Source organism: Melanotaenia boesemani, chromosome 4 (assembly GCF_017639745.1).
Source record: "Melanotaenia boesemani isolate fMelBoe1 chromosome 4, fMelBoe1.pri, whole genome shotgun sequence".
Classification (NCBI taxonomy): domain Eukaryota; kingdom Metazoa; phylum Chordata; class Actinopteri; order Atheriniformes; family Melanotaeniidae; genus Melanotaenia; species Melanotaenia boesemani.
The window spans coordinates 16,609,475-16,632,728 of NC_055685.1; the positions used below are offsets into that span (position 1 = coordinate 16,609,475).

Sequence of the window (23,254 nt, forward strand, 5' to 3'; positions counted from 1 at the left end):
TGCAAAGCAGGTAAATATTGCCTCAGTTTGATCAGGTTTGAAGCGGGATCATGCTGTACACTGAACATGTGATGTAAGAAGCTGCAGAAATTCCAGCTGGATACCGCTCTCTCACTCTCTTCACACAGTACACCTCTGACTTCCAATACAACCGAGTACTGTCATCTACAGTGCCCACTAGAGCCTACAACATTCCCCATTTCCCTTTTTTTTAATTGAATTTCCTTTTATTTAAATAGTCCTGACAATTTGATGATTGTTGTTTCCATCCGTGGGTGGTGCTTTTTTTTCTACATTTTCTGTATTTTCTTTAAAACCTATTTTTTTCAATACACTCTACTAGAAGAAAAAATAAATAGAAAGCCTTTGGGGGAGCACCAGAGCAGAAGGTGGCGGTAATGCACCAGAAAACTGGATCCCAACTACAGAAAGACGAAGAAATCCAAGCAGTGTCGCCTGCAGGGTCACGTGACTGGTCACCCCGTTCAGCGTGTCCTTCATCGGCTCGGGGTTCTTCCGCAAATTATGGCTTTCTACGCTCACCAGCTCGTCAGGAGGTTCTCGTCCTCGGCTGTCAGAAATGTTGTCATCAAACAGGTTACGATCATCGGAGGTGGACAGATGGGTGCAGGAATTGCACAAGTAAGCTACAATATGATCTGAGACGTGTTAGCCTCTTTATAGACAACAGCATTTTTTCCAAAGTTGGTGGTTTAAGTTCCACCTTTAAATCAGAGTAGTTCTAGTGCTGTTTGTATCCAGCTTCAAACTTACAACTCGGCTCCGGGAGATGGGATGAATTAATTGCACATTTTAAATTTATTTCTAGGGTTTTTTTTTTTTTTTTTTTTTGGTTTCTTTTTTATGGGTCATGAAAGAAAGCTCGCAACTCTTATTGTAGGCTAGTTATGTAATAGTGTACACCAAATTATATGTTTTAGAATTAGTAAAAAAAAAAAAAAAAAGACACTTGTCAGCCTCCTAACGGTTAAAACTTTTCCATCCAGAGAATATAACATCTAAAAAAGAAGATTGTAATTTTTCCAACACCTTTTTTAACTTATATGTGTGGGGCAAGATATCAGGAAGACCTCACCACCACCCTTAGATAGGTAACTTTATTGTCTGTTCTATAACAGAAACATACATTTTCTGCATGATCTTATTAATGGATATGATATATATATATATATATGTGTGTGTGTGTGTGTGTGTGTGTGTGTGTGTGTGTGTGTGTGTGGGTGGGTGGGTGGGTGGGTGTGTGGCTATATGTGGACTACCAAAACTTGTCTGAAGGAAGAACAAACATGAAGAAATACAAACAAACTGGTCTAAAGTTGTGTTCATGTAGAAGAAAAAAAACCACACACACAAAGGAATCCATATTTTACATTATGAAATCTATTGGTGTATACCTTCTCAAAACATGCTAAACTTGAGAGACGCCATCCTCTTTATAGCTCGTTGATCTGTTACTAAACTTTCTTATGATAAGGGCGAGTTCATAAAACTGGGTTCTTATGGAGAATATGGATAAAGTCCATGGATGCTGATTGAGAGATGATCTTGGTGAAAACATTTAACAGATTTTTCCGATAAGGAAGGAAGGAAAAATAAGGAAAATTACTATCATTAACTTCATGACGTCATTTCTTTCAACTCTGTCAGACATATAAAGAATAAATAAAGTGCTTAAGACTCCAATAATATTGTTCAGTTACTCTGATTTGTAAAAAAAATCCTAAATATTCATGTGATTTAATTTCTGTGTGACCTGTGATACGCAGTAGATTTCTCTTGTTGTACTTGACTGTAATGGTGCTGCTTGTCCCATTTGGATGGAGTAGAATGGTTTTAGTGGTATGAAAACAGACATCCTTCCTGCCAGGATTATAGTAAACTGTTGTTGAACATTTCATTGTGTACATGTGCTTGCACTGGAATAATTGACTTTGTTCAAAAGTGATAATAAACTGCAGCAGTGTATGATAAGTGAGGATTTGTTAGCACATTCAGAGAAAACTGGACAGAGGTGAAGTCTGACTGCGTTAGGAAAACGTGTTTTTGTTATTCAGTTTTTTGTTTTGTATTTTTTTTTTTTACCACTTCGTTTGAACTTGCTGACTTATTTGACGTATGATAACTGCATCTATCATACACTGGAGATGGAGTATTGACCTTCAGAAATATAGTTGACCAAGCTATTATTTAATCAGGATCATGTAAACAGACTGACTGTGTTTACAGAAACCAAGGAAACAACTTTGATTGCTAGATTTTTGGAGAATATTGTTAGACATTCACTTGATAGATTATTTAATACAATCTTAACTATAATTAATCTTTTGATATGCTTTTTTTTCTTTTTCATTTTGTTTCATGAAGTTTTTGGGGGCACTTTTGTATTGTGATCTCTGAGAGAACAGATAGACGAACATGTAATTCCTAATTTCAGAACACACCGTTACTGTTGTCCAAAAACCTATGAATATATTCAAAAGTACACAGCTTATGTTTACTGGCTTTAAGTTGTTTTAAACCTCTGTCCATTAGGTTGCTGCATCAACTGGCCACATGGTGACGCTGGTGGACACGTCCGATGACATCCTAAAGAAGTCTGTCAAAGGGATCGAAGGAAGCCTTAAGAGAGTGGTGAAGAAGAAGTTTGCTGATAAGCCAGAGGTGAGATGGTGTAGATCTACAGAGGAAAACAGGCAGCCACATCGGTAATGGTGATAAATGTGTTAATGGGGAATGATGAGTTTTGGTTTTTGTCCAGGCAGGTGAAGAATTCGTCCAGAAAGTCCTGAAGAACGTGTCGACCGCCACGGATGCTGGAGCCGCAGTTCAGACCTCAGACCTCGTGCTGGAAGCCATTGTGGAAAATCTAAAAATCAAACAGGATATTTTTGGTCGGCTTGACAAGCTGGCACCAGCGTAAGCACTGCCTCGGTTCTGTTGAAGATGTCAGATTAGAAGTGGATGCTCACTTTGTGGCAGGTGTTTGGTACGAAGCATGCACAGATGGCCATGTGGTCTGGGTGTTCTCTAAAACATAGTTCTTTTCAGATGACTGAATCAGCTTCAACTGAATTTCCTGAGCTCACACGTGAGTGTGGTTGAAGAATAAAGTTAATGTTCATCAGTGACCAAGTCAAAGGTCGGATCTCAATCCAGCAGAAATACTTGCTGAAATCAAGCAAGTGATGTGAGGCAATGAATCGACAACCTGTTTTTGTACAGAGGAAAACTCTGAAATTCCTTCATGCTGATGTACACAGCTGACTGGGCTTGGGTCTGGAAAACCCAGGTTCAAACCCCCTGAGTGCCAACACAGGTGAACCACTATGGGCCCTTGAGCAAGGCCCTTAATCCCCCACAACTTCTCCCCGTGTACCAAAACATGGCAACCCACTGCTGTCTAGTACATTTAGAGACTGGTCAGATACAGAGCTGACTATCCCAATCAGGATTAATAAAGTAAAATTATTATTGTTATTTTAAACTAGAAACATTACATTATAGTCATCACTGTGTAATGGAGCCACAGAAGATGCTGAAAAGAAAAAATTTCTAATGTTATTAATAATTTATAATATATTTATATTAGATATGTATGCCTGTGTAAACATAATTCATTTAGTAGTGTTCTTTAGGACTTGTGTGACAATCTGATGTGTGGGTCCCGTTAATGCAGACGTATTGAACATCCTACATCCTTCACAAACTTGCCCCACTTTATTACATTAGACATAAAAAAATCTGCTTAATTATTTACTGCCATCCTTTTTACAGTTTTTCTCTACTCTCCGTTGCAGACACACCATCTTCGCCAGCAACACATCCTCCCTACCCATTACTGACATCGCCAGCTCCACCAGCAGGCTGGACAGATTTGGTGGCCTTCACTTCTTCAACCCCGTCCCTATGATGAAGCTTGTAGAGGTAAAGTTAAAAAAACACATGTGGAATACATTTTTTCGGTATGCTCACCGGCCCTATTCGACCCCCTTTTGCCTTCATAACTGCCTTAATTCTTTGTGAGTTGCTGCCTTGTGATTGACTGATTAGCCGTTTGTGTTAACAAGTAATTGAACTGGTGTACCTAATTAAGTCAATGGTGGGTGTGTTTTATATGGTGCAGGCAGACTCTATGGGAGGTTCAAAATCTCCACAAAAGGTATTATGGTGATCTTTTGTGTAAATTATTAACTTTGCCCTTGTGTTCATCTGTACAAGTCCTAAAATTGAGTCCAAGTTTCCTTTGATTTAAGTCTAAAAGGTAAAACACACAAATGCTGTTTGAGGTCTCCTGGGTTTAAATATTTGTTTAAAAACTTTGTTAATCTTCTGTAGGTCATCGGAACCTCAGCAACGAGCCAAGAAACTTTCGATTCCCTCCTAAACTTCAGCAAAGCACTTGGAAAAACACCAGTGTCCTGCAAGGTGAGCTGTGTGGGTGGGTGGGATTTTTATGGCTATAAAGACAGTCAGAGTTACAAGTCATGACACAACAGGCAGCTTCATAAGTCTGTTTATAGTGATGAATCCAACTTCAAAAAGACTTTACGCATCATCTCCCATCACTATCCAGCTAACATTATCTATTCCAATCAGGATACACCCGGATTCATTGTAAACCGTCTCCTAGTTCCTTACATGATGGAGGCCCTCCGTTTGCATGAGAGAGGTGAGTGTATCTTTTATTTAATTCTGTATCCTTTAATAGTATTTGCATGGCTTCAGTTCTGTTCTTCTGTTTTCTTCTCCAGGCCATGGATCCAAAGAAGACATCGATATTGCCATGAAACTTGGTGCTGGTTATCCCATGGGACCCTTTGAGCTTTCTGACTATGTAGGACTGGACACAGTGAAGTTCATCATAGATGGTGAGTAAAAACATTGTGGATAATATGAATGTGAAAAGAAGCAGAACTACTCTGAGTGGGGCATAAATTTTTCCCCCCTTATGTCCATTTTCAGGTTGGAGTGCAGCAGAACCTGACAACCCACTGTTTGCACAGAGTGAACTGCTGAACAAGCTGGTTGCAGAGGGCAAATATGGCAAAAAGACTGGAGAGGGATTCTACAAGTACAAGTAATTGCTTGTGGCTGTGTAGCCTTCATGTTCAACACATCAGGGAAAGAAAAAACTAGCAAAGTGCCTGTCACATCAACTTTTTCTCTCAGTCCATTTCCTTGCTGACATCCACCGAAAGACGCATGAATGTCTGAATTCTAATCTGAATAAACAGATTTTACTTGCGTCTTGTGCTTTTTGATCTGATGCTTATAGATATGAAGAAGATAACAGATGCGTTTCAATTTTGTGAGTGTGATCTGGCACATTTTGTTCGAAGTAGGCAGTTCTGCTCTCCACAAAATGTTTTTGTTGATATATGTGGTGTCAAGTATCAGCTGACAACCGAAGACAAAGTGACAGAGGTTGCTTGTGGCCAAGAATCTACAGAGAACCCTCAAACTTGATGCTCCCATCAGCAGCTCAGCCACAGAGTTTCCATGTGTGTGAAGAAACTGAAAACATCTTAGAGGAAAGTAAACTTAAGAGTTATTAGCTAGACTGAAGGTTTGTTGCTGCTTAATACTCAGATTTTTGCAGAAAAGTTTAGCATAATGTTTTCTACACAGTCTAAACAGGAAACCTCTTCTCAACCACAAATGTGTGATTAAATAAATTTTTATTGAAGTTGGGGATATTTTTACCCAAATCTCAATAAATTAAACTGCCTATGCAAAACATGCTGCACGTGCAAAGTACTACATTTGTTTATTCCTTCCTGGTGTGTTGCAGTCCACACAAGTAAAAATTAACTGTATGCATCCAAATTGGAGTAAAGCTTTAGGAATTACAGCTTTTTAATATGTAGCTGCCTCTTTTTTAAGGTACCAAAACTAATTGGACAGTTAAATCTAAAGCTATTTAATGGACTGTACCCTCATTAATCCATCATTAAAACAGGTAAATAGTCTGGACATCCATGGATAACAACAGAGGTGCTTGTTTGAAGGGTCCTCAGTTCTGGAGCAGCATTCTATGGACAGAAGAAACTAACAACCAGTACCAGAATGATAGGAAGATATAACTATGGAGAAGGTTTGGAACGGCTCATGGTCCAACATACACTACATCTTCTGTAAAACATGGTGGAAGCAGTTAGATGGTATGGGCATCCATGGCTTCCAGCAGCTCTGGATCACTGGTGTTTATTGATGATGTGATAGCAGACAGAAGTAGCCAGTTGGAATCTAACGTTATAGGGATTAACTTTCTGCTCACATTCAGCAAAGTTGATTGGATGTCACGTCAGAGTACAGGTGAACAATGATCCAAAACATACGGAGAAAAAATACACGAGAATTTTTTTAAGGGAAAGAAGGGGAATATTCTGCCATAGCTGAGTCAGCCATCAGATCGCAATACAATTGACCATGAATTTCACTTGCTTAAGACAAAACTTAAGGCTGAAAGACCCACAAACAGGCAACGACTGAAGACAGCTGCAGTAAAGGTCAGACAATAAATCACAGAGGAAGAAAGTTTGATCATGTACATGGGTTCCAGACTTCAGGCAGTCATTGTCTGTAAAGGATTCTCAACAAAGTATTAAAGATGAACATTTTATTTACAGTAATGTTAATTATCGGTTTACTTTTGAGTCCCTGGAATGAGGACATTTCACATAAAAATGGTTGCAATTCCTAAATGCTTCATAGGATATCCGATTTTTTCCCAACTACTTGAATTAAACCTGAAAGTCTACACTTCAGTTACATCTCAGTTGTTTCATTTTAAACCCAATGTGGTGGCATGCAGAGCCCAAATTATGAAAATTGTTTTACTGTACAAATATTTCTGGGCCTAACTGTTTGTGGCTGTGCTGTTTCTGGTTTTGAAGTTGAGCATTAATGACCCAGTCCAAGGTAATGTTGGCCTTATTGCTTTTGTAAGAGGGAGGAGTTTTCTGTATTGTGGTTTCAAGATGAGCATGGCAGGAAAACAGAAACCAAACTTGATTTCTATGTTTTTATTATTATTTTTTTTTCAAAAATTAAAAGCAGAAAAGGTTTTCTTTTAAATGTTAAGTGAATAAACGAACTGTATTCAGTCAGAGGCTTCTTCAGCCTAGTTGCAACAAAGAGCATAGAGGTCTATCCTGCCCAATGCAAATAATGCTCATTATGAAGAATGAGTTTTATAACATCATGACTTAATTTCACATTAGTGATTAATAAAATATGTTTAATTTCATGTCTAAAAAATTTAAAAAAGCATATATTCTGAACCTATGTTTTGTTATCCAGTTTGCAGTTACTGTTAAAAATGAATCAGATTACACTCTGCTCCTTTAAATTTAAAATCTGCCAATATTTTTCATTGTGAAAGTTGAATTTTTAAACACAAAATGTCTTGTACATCACAGAAGAGTCCATTCTCTATGTATGTTTGCTTGAGGTTTTTAGCTGTATATTGGAAAACAATTGCCTCCAAACAAATTGTGCAAATCAATGTTCAACTTTTAACTTAAGCCTTTAGAAACTTTGCCCTTTGGCAGAGGCGTACATGAAAAGAGTCCTCTGTTGCTCATGCACCAGTCAGCATAATGAAACTAAAAAAAATCCATTTGATCTCACAATCAGTGGAATACATCAAAGTAAAAAGCAGCCTTTATACTAATAGCTGACCTTTAATAACATTATAAATAAATCCTAGCTACTTCTGTTCACATTTAATGGACATTTTGTTTGTTTTATCCAAACAGACGCCGAATCAGATTGTTAAATACTTTGACAAAAACATTTAATTTTGTTTTTTTGGTACTGAGAATTGCTTGAATAAATAGAATTAATTATGTTTCAGGAGCTTTCATGAACGCTTTATTCCTGTTACATCAACGTGACCACAAGGTGGCGCCTTTTTATCAGAAATAGAACAAAATAATTCAAGCTCTAGATTGAGTATTACCTTTAGTTTTTTTTTTTTTTTTCCAAACATGACTCTTTAATCAGCATTTTTCTTAAGTGTTCTTTTTTTGTTGTTGTTCTTTTAGACAGGAGGAAAGATTCATTTAGAAAAGGTTTTTATGCTCTGATGCTGCAAGTTTGTCTTTACATGCTCACCGATATTAAACTATAAAGATGCATTTTGTGCTTTGCTTGTCAGCACATTTAAGTTTTCCACAAAAAAGATGTTGTACCAGTGTTACACCACCACAAGTCATTCCTGCCAACAGATACTTGACTGTAATCTCCAAGGATGACACAGAAGACTTTTACATGTGGCACATCTAGCTCTGGTCTTTCCACCACACAAGCAATCAAATGAGCCAATGGTGCCTTTTTATTTTTCTTTAAAAAAACAAAAACATATTGAAACAATTCAAATATGACCACTTGGGAAGCAAAATGCTATACCAAGATGACAGTGACCCAAAATATGATGATAATAATAATAATAAAAAAAAAGGAATTCATCAAGTAATACTAAAATAGAGCATTAAATCAAAATGTTACAGAGATGTTTGCATGGAATAAACAACATGGCTAAAGACCACACTATTAGCTACCAGAGAGAAAAGACAAAGGTCCATTGCAAGAAAAGAAAAACTGTCAAGTGCTGGGGTAAATATATATATCTGCTTCATTTGTCATGTTTCAGAACAATAAAATATAGGCCTCTGAGCTGTCACTCTCGCCCTTGTCCTAATGTAGCCTGCAAAAATACCAAGAAAATTGACAAATCCTGACAGTTTTTTTTTTTTTTTTTTTTTTAAAAAGTACACATACTGAGCATTATTTTACATCTGAGCAAGACTCGAGGTCACTATTTGTTACAAATAGTTATCAAAAGAAGCCTTAAGTTTCAATTTTCTGCAAGACGCTTCAACAAGAAAAATGGCTTTCCTGTGTCCAAAGCTTATTTTCATATATACCACTATATAAAAAAAGAAAAACAAAATATCACTAAAATATACACCAAGAAGTTGAAACAAGGGTTCAAGATTTAAAAAAAGAAAAAAGAAATCAAACAAAATTCAGTCTAAAATTAAACACAAATCAAAACGTTGATACTTTTTTGCACCAACTTGGTCAACAGCAAATTAAAATGGCATCTTGAGGACGTTTCTTTGACAAGATGAGATCCCTCCATCTTCCTTAGTGCAGTCTAAAAAAGAGGTGTTTGGTCGGTCGGGTGAAACCCCAGATGGTCTTAAAAATCCAGTGAGAGATAGAGAAAGGGGGTGGGGGGAGGGGTAGGGGAGTGTTGAGGGAGTGAATTTGAGCCTAGTGGACTATACAAAAGGAACAGGTGACAAATAACTTAGAATAACTTAGTGACAGGTGTCGGGAGTGTTTGGGCAGTGCAGGGAAGAAGTCTGTGCACACATCACAATTGCTGCTGTTTTTCAGTGCAGTGCCTGGGATTGCAGTAAAGCTGATATTTTAAGGAAACTGACGAAACACAGATGTTGGAACTGATGTTTTCTGGGTGGAGATAGGCGAGGTCGCGTGAGGGTGCTCCTAGTAATCATGATTGTCTTGTTCAGTTCAGTGTCTTTACAGTAGGTGCCTTTTTGGGGGAAGGAGCTGGGTCAAACAGGGAAGTGTTTTTTTTGTGATGGTGGTAAGGTATGATTGTTTGGAGGACAAGGGAGTAACGGTTAGACGGGGTAAGTGGGAAGTTGGCTGGGGTGGGGAGGGTCCGCTGAGAACAGGAGGCTTCAGTTTGGAGATTTTAAGGGTCTTCATGGAATCTAACAGGCCTCCATCTCAAGCAGAGGGCCCGTAGCTGCTGCCTTTGCTTTGCATGTGGAGAAACTGTTCCGTTTTCCTCCTGGAGGGGGTTAAAAAAAAGAAAAAAAAGAAAAAAAGAAAATTTAATCACGATAACTAATGTAACAGCATTTGTTCACAAAGGAAAAAACTGCTGCATCTGAAACAACACACATCAAAACATTCTTCACATTCAGTTAAACCAAACTCAGACATGTGACGATGACTCAGAGTAACTGGGAAGTATCTCACCATGCATGCATGCTTCCCTGCTCCAAGGAGAGGCAAATTATCAGTCTATTCCATCTACATAATCAATCATTAGTTTTTTTTTTTTTTTTCTTTAGTACTACAGCTGATTGAATAAAAGCCTTCACAGCAATTTTGAGCCCTGCACTGAACTACGGCGGGGTTATAGGTCAGCGACAGGATGTGGGCCGGCCTGGCTTTGATGTTGTTCATGTAGGGTTGCTGTGACCCAGCTAGCAGCACTGCTCCCTTCTTTGCTCATTCCTCCTCTCGCTATCTCACCCAATTGTGCAGCTTCAGGTTGACATTTAAGCTTGTGCTGCAGGTGGGCGATGGGAAAACAATAAAACGGAAATTCTGGGTTTGTCTGAATAACCCACATTTTGCCATCTTGAGCTCTTAAATACACATTTTTAAAAGACCTGTAGGTAGCAAGGAAAAAAAAAAGTCCCACGTCAAAGAAATGCCAACACACAGTATGTTTGACCCACACTTGTTACACCCTTTTGATGCCATTTCAGAACAGAGTTCAGAGGTGAGTAGATCCAACAGCTCATCACAACCAACTGCACCACACTGCTCTGGCTGTTGGAAGGGGTAAATATGAAGGCTGTCTTCACAACCAACAAACTCTAAAAAAGAAAAAAAAAAAAAGACAAAAGCGACCTTTAAAGTTGCCCCATAAGATATTTTTGGTGTAATGAGACAAATCATGAGCAAAATTTGCCAGTACTACTAATAGTCTCAGAGACGTGATGTCCGACAGCCCATATGTTCTACGTAGAAGGTTGGAGGAGACAATCCCAACTACTGCCACAGCTAATTTGCAGCTAATTAGCTTTAAAGCTAATTAGCAAGGTGATGAAACAAGAAGTTTTTATTTTTCCAAAGTCCCCAATACTTGTAATCCTCCTCTCAATGTATAATTTGAGTTTCTTTCTGCCATGCGGGTAATTTGTAACATCAAGAGAGACAGGATGGCCTTACTAACCCACATGTGTCCCAGTGAGCTTCGATGAATCTCCACAAGCCTGCGGTCTTAACGCACGCTTGGGAATGGAGTCAATTACCACAAACTATCACACAAACAGGCAACTTGACAACTAGCAGATTCTCTTTCTGCACAGGAGGATCACTACATTGACCCAGAGTTAGTTAAACCTAAAAGAGTTTGGGAAAAACAAGGTAGTCCAGTTTAGGTTCAGGTTGACACCAAAGTTTTATCTGAATCCAGTACAGAGAACGTTCATGTAACCAACCCCATTTCTCTAGCTGGGAAATTATTTGTCAAACTGCAAAAGTGTTCTTTTCCCTCCCGTGATCCGGGCTAGAGCTAACATAACAGAGTTAGCTTGAGTTTTTGACAAGCCAAGGAGAGCTATTTTAGACCCGAGCAGCATCAAATAGAATGTGTGATCAAAGTGGAGAGGCAGAGACAGAGGTGGGTAGATGCCTCCTGCGACTAAAAATATGGATGTTTCGTGAGGACTAAAAACAAGGAAAAGAAACAATATTAGTTTGCTTCTCTCTTGAGGAAATGCCAAGTGTATTTTTGTGGGAGAGAAGTCAGTCGAGTCCTGCTGCTCACTGCATCTTAACTCTTGAAAGTCTTACCACACACATAAACACACCACCCAGCAGACTGCTTTACCACATGTGGATAAAAGGGAACGGGACAGAGGCCACCATTCCCGAGGAGAGCTGACCCCAGAGCAGCACGGAGCAGAAACTGAAAGGAACACAGTGCTCAGAGTACAAGAGAGAGCCCCTGTCGCTTTTATTTACCTCCGCCGCCTTCCTTCTTTTCATCCCGGGATCTCAAAGCAGGCCCGCACGCCCGGCCCTGCACCCAGTTTCCTGGGGAGCATTTTTCCTTCCCCCACCGCAGACATGAAAAGCACCGACCTTCCTGCCTGGGGAAGAGTACTGAGGGGCTGCGGGCGAGTGTGAGCATGAGTGAGTGTATATATGCACGCATGTGTGATTGAGTGTGTGTGTTCAAATTTAAAAAAAAAAAAAAAGGTCGGTAGTAACAGCAGAGCTGTGTGGTGGTTGGATGTAGGGGGCAGAAGGCCAGCGCTTCACAAGGTCCAGCCGACAAACACTGGGATTCAGAAGCAACTTGACCCCTCCTCCCCCTCACCTCCTTCTACATTAGAGCTCAGGAATGCTGGCTGGATTTTTTTTTTTTTTTTTTGCAGGAAATGAAACGCTCCTCTGTTCAGAGAGTGAGGGAAGGTTTAGTGCCCCCCCCCACCACCTCTACATGATGGAGGGTGGAAGGGAGGAAGGAGTCGGAGAGCTCTCACCCAGCTTTTGAAGTGTGGGAGGTTAAGATAACTGGCACAGCCTCGCGCCTCAATCGCCGCTTTCACCTCCCAGGACAAATCAAAGCACCCGCAGCTGGGGCCTCCACACGTCTTATAGCCCTCTAGCCTCCATCCCGGCAACCCATCCACCAACTCAGCTCCCCTCACTCCCTACTTTGAGCATGTTTTTTTTTCTTCTTCTTCTTTTTTGGTGCCATTAAAAAGGAAAACACTGCTGACAAATTGCACTAAAAATAAGCCAAGCGTTGCGTACGGCACAGGCTGGGGTGCAGACATTTTACCATGGCAGAGAGTAGAGGGGAGGAGGGGGAGAGAAACTGAGAACATGCGAGCAAAGCAATGTAAGTAAGGATGATTATACTTTAGTACAACCTAGAACAAGTCTAAAATAGTAGCTCCATGCCTACAAGTGCCCTTTTTTCCCCTCCTTATCTTAAGTTTGTCATTGTAGAAAAGATCACATTGACGATTTACAAACTGATACATGTTGGATATTCTATGATTATGGGCAAAAAAAAAAAAAAAAAGAGCAAATAAGATCAGTGAATGTCTGGGTCTTTGAATATATTTTACATGCCCCGATTATCATTACATGTCAATAATGTAGGTAGAAACACAACCACCAATAAAGATATGTCCATCATTATCTCATCTTCACTTCCTGTAGAACTACCAGGTTTCCAGCACTTTGAGATTATTTCTGTATAACTCAAATTTACAGAAGTACAAGTTCTTGGGACACTCTTAAAAATTAGATGCTACATCTCAGAGGTTTATTCCTAAATAAATTCCTGTGGTCTGTAGCGTCTTGGCAGTGACTTCAGCCCAGATTGCACAGCCAGCTTTGGTGACACCTTTTCAAAGGAGTTTTCACTCAATAAAACTGTGGCAGCGATGCTGTTAAGGGACAAAAAGGAGAAAATAAAATGGACAGTTTAAAAAGGAAATCCACCTGGAGGAGATGGCGATGTTTTAAACACGAGCACTGTCAGCATTTTCCTGAGACTCTCAACATAAAAGAAAACAATTTGAATTTTCTCTCTCTCTCACTCTGTTTTTTTTTTTTTTTTTTACCTCCGATCAAAAACGCAGACACATGGGATGTATCTTTTCTGCAGGGGCTATCAGAACTAACAAGTGAGTCTGGAAGGCCTGAAACTTTGAGAGGAAAAACAGTGCCTGTGTTAAATACAAGAGAGTGAGGAAGGGTGGGGTCTGGTTGTGGTTTAAAAAAAAAAAAGGGAGGGGTGGGGGGTGGGGAGTAGTCACCAAAAAGCCCAAACCTCAGGCATGTGTGGGTGAGACTAGGGGAACACAGGAGAGTGTGGGAAGAGGGGGGAGTTAGCGGGAGCCGTCGCCCACATCTGAGGCAGCGTCGCTGGGGGCCCGAGCAGCTGAAGTCTGGCCCCGTGCCCCCACACAGCTCAGTCTGAGCCACTGCAGGCTGGAGGATGTTGGGTGGGGGGTGGGGGGTGCGGCACAATCAAAGAGCTTGCACAATGACTGTTCCTTCTGCTGTGGTCCCTCTTCAAAAGGCCTCTGCTGCCACTCACATCCAACATCAGAACGGAGGAGCGGGCAGGATAAGGAGAAGGAAAAACTGGGTGTAAAGAGGCAGAAAATGAATTGAAGAAGAGCAGAGGTTCCAGTTTTGCCTCTCTTTAATAATGCTGTGACAGACTGAAGCAGAAAAATAAACAATGCTTCCCTCAGCGCCACTGTCATCTTCCTGCCTGCGCCCTGTTACCTGGGGGCATTTTATTCAGAGATAAAAATCTCACGGGAAGAGCATTTTATAAGGTCACGAATCCCCACCTCTTCCTAAAACCTGCAGCGCCTGAAGAAGCGTCAGGAGTGAGGGGGTGAAGTGGGGAGGGGAGAACTGAGTGAAAGGCAGGAAGTAGGGAAGACATCACAAAAAGCCATGAGACTGGACCCTCATACTGTTACTGCAGCTGGTCAAACCACAATACAATGGGCTCACGACTCAATCAAAACAAATTTCGTGTCCCAGTCTAAACAACCGGAGAGCTGTAGCTGCACCCCCCCCCCACTCACTCTCCCTTCACAAACACAGACTTTTAAGAGGGCTCAACCCCTCCCTCTTCTTTCTCTCAAAGTGTCAAATAAAGCTGCAAGGCCAGGACGAGACAAACACATCGGTGTGTGAGACTTAGGGTACTTCTGAGCTGAAGCCACATACATGTACTTAAATTACAGGTCCTTAAACTAAGTGCTGACAGGGTTGTTTTTCTTCACAGAGCAAACTTTGTGGAGGTCAGGGGAGGGGAGGAACATTTCCGATTCCATTTCCTACCTCCAGTAACATTAGCCAAGGCGTCGTTCCAATTTAAGCCCAAATTTCTCTGCTCCATCTTCTATGCCTTATGCCTTACTATTTTTTTCCTCCTCTGTACGGTTTTAAAACATCCTATCATCTCCTGTGTGCTGTTCTGAGCAAAAACCACAATTTATCTTTTTTCCTCCTTTTTTTTTCTTTTTTTTTTTACTTTTTTGGCAATTGCTTCCCCAATTACCAAAGGTCACTAATAAGGCAGGGTGTGAAGGCAGTGGGCTGTGCCGCGGTGGCCTAGAGGCTCAGTGCCAAATTGAAACGACTCAGGAAATAGAGGCAGACGCTGAATCTTGCCTAATTGCAGCCAGAATGTGTGGCTGACTGCTCCAATGTGTGTGAGAGAAACAGAAATGTGTTGGGAGTGAGGGAGATGGGATGGGAGGCAACAAATAAAGATGTAGAAAAAAAAAGAGGATGGAAAGCAGGAATGAAGACTAAGGGATGAGTGGCAGTTGAGTGAGACTGGGTAAACTCAGAACTCCTGAAAATGAGTGATTTTCTACTGGCCCCTTTTCTTACCCTCCCTTTCTCCAAACACACACACACACACTCCCTCCATCTTCCCTCCTTGCTCATCAAAGACTTTTGACAGCTGACTTCTGGATGCACACATCAGAGGGAGCAGAGCCAGGGCACCAGCAAGACAGACATGAGGAGGTGGTGTGGGTGGAGGGGAGTGGCCACCAATATTTGAACATTTTCTTTTAAGTTTCTGAACCAGGAATTGCAGTAAGAAACGACCCTTGACTTTCACAAGCATCATTTTACAAACAAATCCTGCATATCCTGGACCACATGCTTAAAAATGCAACCCATTTTTTCCAAACAACTGGATAAAAAGCAATGCAAACTAAAGAGTATAATCAGGAAAAGTGAAGGAACATGACTTTCATAGGGTTTCACGGCAAGTGTTTGCATGTCTGTGGCCCTGGCCAGCCAGATTAAAAAGCCATCTTTGTTAGGAGTGTCTCCCCCCTGTGTAAAAAATGTGCAGCGGCTGATGGGATGATGGGAGAAAGCCTCGAGGGCATGCATGTGTCTCGGCCAGATAACTATCTCAAAGACTGTGAATCAGTGGGCTCAGTCAGACAAAAGGCTAACAGCACAAGAGAAAGCTAGACGGAGAGAGACAAAATCAAGAGGGCTGCAGAAATGAGAATTAAGGAGAAGAAGTGTGGCAGCATAAAAAGAAAAAGAAGCCAGGGCATAGAGTGACAAGGCAAAGAGAAGACTTCTCTGAGAGCTGCTTCTCTGTGGTGAGAACCAGCTGTGTGGCGGACCCACTGTTTGACATGCTAAAGATAACAAAGAGTTCCACAACTCACCGCCTGGTTTGCCTCACATGCAAAAAAAACAGCAGAGGCCATTTAACAAAAAAAAAAAAAAAAAGTCACCCACTCTAATCAGCATCTAAACACTGAAGCTTTTCACTTCAGACTGAGTATTCTTCATTATGAGTGAACAAGAGCTAAAAATAAAATGTAATGCAGCAAATGTTTGAACCTTTGTACACAAAAGGTTCCTTCAAAAAATCAACTCATTAACAAATTTTCTCCAAAGATTTCTTACACATGGGAGGGACAGATGGGGTGGAGGCTGGGACAGATGAAAAGAAATAGACAAACGAGTTCATTTAAAGATGTTTTTGGCGTCTACAGCAAGCTAACCTCAATCCAGCTCTTTGGGATCTGCATAAATTGAGGGCTTGGGGAGTTGTGGCAGTATCCTTGGTATTATGCATATTAGTTTAAGGCTGTCACTGAGAATCAGCAAGGGTGTCCATCCCGCTGCGGCTAGGCGCTGCTAATTATTGGATCAGAGATAAAGTGCTTTTTAGCGCTTGCACTCACTGCGCTTGAAAACTGGCTGTGGTTCTTTTTTTCTTCGTCTTCTTTTTAAAAAAAGAGAAAAGGGGGGGGGGGGGGGGGCAATTTTGGGTTCAGAGAGAGCCAATGGGTCAAGAATCGATCAAGTGGAAAACCTTTGTAGGGTTTGGGGCGATTTCGACGCAAGACTGGATTTGTCACATCTGCCCAGCTTTTACTAGGAGGGAATGGAGCGGGAAGGGAGCGGAATAACAGGATGCTACCACATTCACTGGGAGGGAGAGAGTAGGGAAGCAGAGATGGAAGCAAGAGGATGCGGAAAAGTGTAACAATGATTGAGAAGGAAAATTGACTTGCCTTTACCACCAGAAAAAAAAAGTTCTAAAAGGGATTGGCGTTCAGTATGAATCAGAAAAAAAACAGCATAGTGCCTTTGTTATGGGAGCATTATAGACACCCTGAGACCCCAGATACCATAAAATCTTATTAAGGTATAGCATCTCATTAAGTTCCTGCCAAAAAGCTGCTGGATCCTACTATGCTTTACAAAGCTGCAGAGGAAGACAACACATGTAGTCCATATGGGCTGAGCCGACATCCTGGACTCTACCAGCAGTTTAAAAAAATGTTCTGGGCCAGTTAAAATGTTTTCAGATGTATTATTTAGTCCATGTTAAGAAAACAAGGTTTGGATAAGCTGTCTGATTTATCAAGCATTTATTCTTCAAAGACAGTACTTGTTGGGACAATTTTCTAACACTTGGTGGAAGAAAAATAAACCTTAATCCTCTGACACAACCCCTGACTTTTCATCTATCCAGTGCTTACACGAGAAATGCATAGAATGAACCAGCACGGAGTACATACACATGCACATTTACACACACACACACACACACACAGAGAAATGCAAAATATGCACAATCCCTCAGCAGGCCTAAACATTGCTGACACAATGGCTATGGCAAGGTTAGTGTGGACCTGTTTAGGATTAGTCTGTAAGCACAAGCTCTCAAGTCACTGTGTAGCTGTTTAGGAACAAACTTGACATATATTAGAGTGGACCAGACATGGAGGGCATAGAGGGGTTTGTCTTACCATATTCTCAGATGTACGCCGTTTTCATTCTCTGGCCTGTACCTGCAGAAAATTGCATCTTTTTTTAAAAAGATTTTGAGGTATCTGGATGGTATGGATCACAACCATCCATCTGGCCTGCACAGTGTACAGACCAAAAAGGAAAAAAAAAGGAAAAAAAGTACTGACATTTTTACTTAAAGTGTAATTCTCAGTGGATTACAGTTGAACTAAGAGGGGGCTCAAATGTGCAGCTAAACAAGGTCAGCAGAAAGACATACTGTAGTGCAGCAGGCAAACAAATAGTGCAAAGCCCAAGATCGGTAAGTAGTCATAAGAATGGACAGACTAATCCCAAAGTAGGTGTAATGTGTGAAAGCAGGGATGAGATATGAGTAGAGGACAAATGGATAAAGGGATGATCAGTATATAAATAAAGTCAGATCAGACCAGAATACAGATTGTAGATTATCACTGACAAGTGTTGTCTTATCTGTGTTTTTATTGAAAGAAATTGCTTGTTTTACAGCTTTACAATGTGTGTATTAGTTCTGCAGAAATAGACTATAGATGATAACGTGCACTTCATGGAAAGATGGATTTCTCATCTACAAGATGCAACAGACACACCACAGAAAAAGTTGCAGAGACTGTTGCTTACCTGAGGTTGATTCCTGCATCTTCTCCCTCTTCCGCTTCTTCTTCTTTCCCTAGAAAATAAACAGAGGAACGCATAAAGTGTGGCTCCAGCACTCACGCTCACTAGACCACTCTGATATCCTGCTGCTAACTGCCATGTTCACTCATCCCCTGCTGGGCATCCAACCAGCATCCCCCAGACTCCAGACTCCACCACACTCTGCAACACTGAGAGGGGACCAGCCTGATACAAGTGTGCTTCACCTAAACTGAAATTATTTTAAAGTACAACAACTAAAACTTTCTAGTATTATTATAGTTCCCTTCCTAGCTGAATAGAGGTCAGTTTTTTTTCTATTGCTGTGACTGCTCGATGTCAACGACAAACATGCAGTAAAAACGTTGTTATAATTAGGCCACTCTAGCTCAACGGCTGTGAAGAGCACCACTCTTCTTCCAGTGAGGTGGTGGGAGTTGCATGAGGATTTATAGCTTATACAAAATCCCCAGGGGGGAGACTATAGGTATAGATAGCAGTGTAGAGTCGTTCTAGTCAAATATGAGCAGCACTTTGGTTTCCTGCTGCAAAGTCTGCTAATCCACTTATTCATGAGCTAATCTGCCTTCTATTGCTGCGGCAGATGGGGAAGAGGGGAGACCAAGTGAGTGTGGGTGAGAGGAAGGATGAGAGAGGTGGTACACTGTGATGCTATGAACACTGCACGCTCTCCGTGCCAGTGTGGTACCTATTTTGGGGGGTTTCCAGGCATGATGCGCTCCCTGCATACAGCTGATGATTTTGATGGAGGGAAGGATGTCAGAGAATAGCTCTTGCAAGGAGACAAAATTATCTTCCAAGGAATGTTTAGCATGAGTCATGGCTTTATCTCTCTCTGGTAGGCAAAGCAGAGAGTCATTCCTCTACCCTCTTCCCTCACTTGTACTTACAAAACTGGAAATTAAATGATGTAAGGACTGACTGTCACTGGTTGATGTTAGTCTTTAACTGCGCTGTGCTTCAGTGTGTCCCCCTCAGTGAGGCATCTTGGCAGTGGAGGAGTGGAGGCAGAAGGAGGAGGGATGCTGTCAGTGTCCGAGGGGAGGCAGATAAACACCACAAAGCACTTCAGTGGTGGAGTGAATGTGAGTGCCGGAGCCACACTTTTAATAAAAGCTGGTGCTCTCTTTCAGAAAAGTCACACACATCCCCATTCTTATAGACAGATTTTAACAACTTCCAAACACACACACAGACATGTCTGCATATACACACACATACTGTTATATAGCCTAAAAACAGGCTGCATCCTAAATCCAGCTCATTTACAGACAAAATGGGCAGCTGGGGAGAGCAAAGGTTGCTGCTGCTGAATGCTGCGTGAACAATCCAGCCTCCTCAGCTCCGTCTAACAGTTGCTTTTACATCTGAAGCTCCATGCTGATGTGGAACATCAAAGGCTGGCATAGCCATTACCAGGCAATTTTCACTCATAGTGGCAATAATAGTGTCTGTGATACTACAATCCATTTTAGTGTGGATGGTACTAAAACAATGTTATGAATTACACATTAGGCTGAAACAAAGGGTTTGCAAATGGACCCCATTAGCATGTAGAAGGACAGTGTGAATTAGTGTGTATGTAATCCTTGTTTTGTGTGTGTGTGTGTGTGTGCCACTTATGGAGCAAGTCATGTGAAGCAGACATAAACAACACCAATACACGCACGCGCACCTCTGCCAATCTGTTCTGTTGATACTTACATAATTGTCTCGAGCGGACCAGCCTGGGTAGAGCTGCATGTGGAGCTGCCGTTCCTTGCGGGCTAACTCATAATACTTAGCTTGCTCTTCCCGAGATAAAGCATGCCACTGTTTTAGTACAAAAGAGATTGGGAGGGGGAAAAAATAGCACGCAGCAAATTACTGGCATGCACTTGCATCTTCCCTACATACAGAAGTGTGATGTTTTGGTAAGGAAAGTGTGTGTGTGTGTATGTGTGTGTGTGCGGGGGGGGGGGGGGGGACTTCTCAGTGTTCGTTCAAAAACGAGGATAAAAGACAAAGAAAACGAGGGAAACATGATGAAGAGATTAACATGCAAAAGAGTCGGAGGAAAAGAAAAAAAAACTTTTGATTTCATATCAAAACACTGCTTCCAATTTAAGCAGTGCTTTTTATTCAAACTGTGTCAGCAAGCAATTACCCTCTGTAGGCCACAAACTAGGCTTTGCTGTGGCTGGCTGCCTAGGCCTATTCGTTAAGGCTTTTTAACATGGCTCTGTGGTTCCACTCTTTCCCCAATCCTCAAAAGAGACAAATTTTGTCATTTCCAACCGTGCCATTATCCAGGCATGTTTTATTGAAGCCAATTTGATTGAATGTCACTTAGATAGGCAGGCTGTGTCTGTGCTGCTGAAAGTAACTGACTTGGGCAATCATTATGACAATCATCACCACTGCTTCATAAAAGACTATGTTAATAGAGAGGGGGAATCTTTGTACTTTTTCAGCTAATTGGGCTTGGTAAGGGCCATGCCCTGAACTGTGATCTCTTGAATGATTTAAGTTAATTTGTAAAGAGAAACTGCAGCAGGAAAGCAAATGAGAGCGATTTGCAAGCCTACGCCAACCACATGACCTACCCTTCGTCCCAGGATCTGATTGATGGCAGCACTCTCCTTCAGGGTGCATTCGGCGACCACATTCGCACGCATCTCTTTCATGTACAGCATGAAGGCGTTTAGCGGCTTCTTGATGTGTGGCTTCTTGGGCTCATGCTCCTTTCTCTGTTCATGCTGGGGTTTCCTGTTGGAAGGGAAAAGTCCAAAAAACAAACTAAATGGATGGAGGTGAAGGAAAAAAAAAAAAAGAAAAGAAAATGGTTTGAAATCAAGAGAATAAAAGAGAAGAGCAACGGGAGGAGGAAATTGTGGTGCCGCGATGGCGACAAAAGCAGCGAGGGTCTGGCTGCTCTCAGCCAATGCTGAGGCAGCGTGAGAGGGGCTGCCACACCATGGGCCCCTGCTACTTTAATCATGTGCAGTTGTACAGTCGCAGTCCTTCATGCGGAGAGATTACTTCACCAGTAATAGCAACCAAACCTTGTTGTCCACAGAACATTGGCAACTGCTTAAAACAAAATGTGAAAGTTCTTTAGCTGAAAAACACTCTGCTCCCATTCCTGACTTACTTTCTGACAATCTTTTTCTACAGCCTTAGAGCGAGAATAGCTTTATTTCCCACACTCTGGGTGTGAATTCAGTTCTAGCACTCTGTATCTGTTGTCGGCTCTGTACTTTGTGATCCCTGAGGCCGAATGAAGCGCAGCCTGTTATCAGAGGAGCACGGGCCCTCGCCGCTTATCTGCTCCCATCAAGAGAGCAAAAACAAGGCTCTGACGGAGAGGATTGTTCAGCAATGGCCTGCTGCAGTGGCAGAGTGCACAAAATACCTGGAAATATGTCATCTCAGAAAAACTGCTAAGAGCGGTCATGGCATGAGTTTTAAAAAGAATTGTGTTTCTGAATTTTGTGCTTGGAGGACTCACATGTGCATGATGTCAGTTTCGTGTTGAGGCTCATGTTTAATCTGTGGGTTGACGATGGCTGGGTGGGGGATCCCTGTGGCGTGGGGACCAGGGGGGCCGGGCACCATGTGGTGAGAGAACCTGCAATAACAATTACTGTGAAACAGGCATCCTTTCACATTTTTATTTTAACCAGGTTAGAAAAATTTGGTCAAACTTCATGACACATTTGGGCAGAAAGCCAGGATTTTCTGCTATATTGCAGTGTAAAAGAAACCACATGTTACACAAGCAACACTTTTATTTATACAGCAATCTGGCTATGGTAACAGACAAGGACGTGAGGTGTACGCTTCTAAAAGCACCTCACGAACAATCAGCAGCAAGTTGGAAGAAATGTTGCTCAATACAATATTCTGTTTTAATTTTTTCTTTCAGACATGATTCATATATCCAGATTAGCTACACATGACACAATCTTTAAGATATGCTTTTCATCCATTGTCACATCCTAAATTCTATTAGATTCCTCCTCAAACATAACAGTAGAGTCTGCATCTTTTCATCAGATCAGAGGGTCTATAAAAGGTCTCTTTCTCAATTATCCTCCCATTTCAATTCATTTAGCTATTTATTTCAAATCTCACATCATCATTCTGGGATTGATTCAGTTGTCTGGATGTTGTTTTGTTTGTGTTTATTGTAAAAAAAGGGAGAGAGATTAAAATGCGTAACATTTACGCAACAAGATCATTCACTACTAAAAACCTCAAACTCCCTCAGTCCCATGGAGTAAAACCTGTGACGTGATATAAAATCACTTGGCGTGGTGGAAAAGCATGGGAGGTTCCAAGAAAAACACTTTTTAATCTAAGGAAAAGCTGCTAAATTAAAAAACATGCCAATACACTGTAGGTATTTAGATTTAAGAGCGCCTGGGGAGTAGAGGATAAGGAGGATGACGATACTGTTCTTCAAATACTGCCTGACACTGCACCTTACATCAGTCTACACTTAGTGTATGCCTCAAATGATCACACTGACACAAAGACATAGAATGGAAAAGATTAATATATGGTGGGAAATGAACTAGTGCAAAAGAAAGGAAGAAGAAAGGATGCAGTAAAAATAGACAAAAACAAATAAGAGAGAGACAGAAAGAAGCACTTTGCAAACATGAAGCAAGTCTTAAGACAAAGGAGTGCTTCCAGAAAGCTTTGATGGAGGTTAAGCAGCCATATGGCCATGCAGAGGCACGTATGCAGTGATGTGTTTGACATGTGCTGGGCACACAGAGGAGCAGTGTGGTTGAAGCCACAGCAGTAGAGTAGAAACAGCCAGAGGCAGACCTCCCTGTTGAAGCTGCTGCTGCAAGCCTTTCTCCATTTACTACACAAAGCTGGTACAGAGTCACTGTTCATATGATGTAAAGATCGAGGGCAATAATTGCTCCTTGTA

The 23,254-nt window shown here is 41.3% G+C and overlaps 2 protein-coding genes across 8 annotated transcripts in view; one reads left to right on the forward strand and one right to left on the reverse strand.

Annotated features, from left to right (window-relative positions):
- The first annotated feature begins 457 nt into the window (after positions 1-457).
- hadh (hydroxyacyl-CoA dehydrogenase) lies at positions 458-5,265 on the forward strand. Its single transcript, XM_041982467.1, has 8 exons — positions 458-642; positions 2,554-2,682; positions 2,780-2,937; positions 3,819-3,945; positions 4,357-4,446; positions 4,618-4,690; positions 4,773-4,889; positions 4,984-5,265. The coding sequence occupies exons 1-8, from the start codon at positions 526-528 to the stop codon at positions 5,100-5,102; spliced, it is 930 nt and encodes a 309-aa protein (XP_041838401.1). The 5' UTR covers positions 458-525; the 3' UTR covers positions 5,103-5,265.
- Positions 5,266-8,289: 3,024 nt separating this feature from the next.
- Positions 8,290-23,254, reverse strand: part of lef1 (lymphoid enhancer-binding factor 1) — a 43,786-nt gene continuing 28,821 nt past the window's right edge. Inside the window, exons 6-11 of one of the 7 annotated variants that reach the window (XM_041982466.1) lie at positions 21,818-21,937; positions 20,913-21,075; positions 20,032-20,139; positions 18,292-18,331; positions 17,652-17,693; positions 8,290-9,853 (exon numbers count right to left, since the gene is read on the reverse strand). In XM_041982466.1, coding sequence (XP_041838400.1) covers positions 17,659-17,693; positions 18,292-18,331; positions 20,032-20,139; positions 20,913-21,075; positions 21,818-21,937 — 466 coding nt within the window. In that variant the 3' untranslated portion in view covers positions 8,290-9,853; positions 17,652-17,658. Of the gene's footprint in view, positions 9,854-17,651; positions 17,694-18,291; positions 18,341-18,624; positions 20,140-20,912; positions 21,076-21,817; positions 21,938-23,254 lie in introns of those variants that run through there. The other 6 variants (XM_041982465.1, XM_041982464.1, XM_041982463.1 and 3 more) reach the window with 6 other exon arrangements.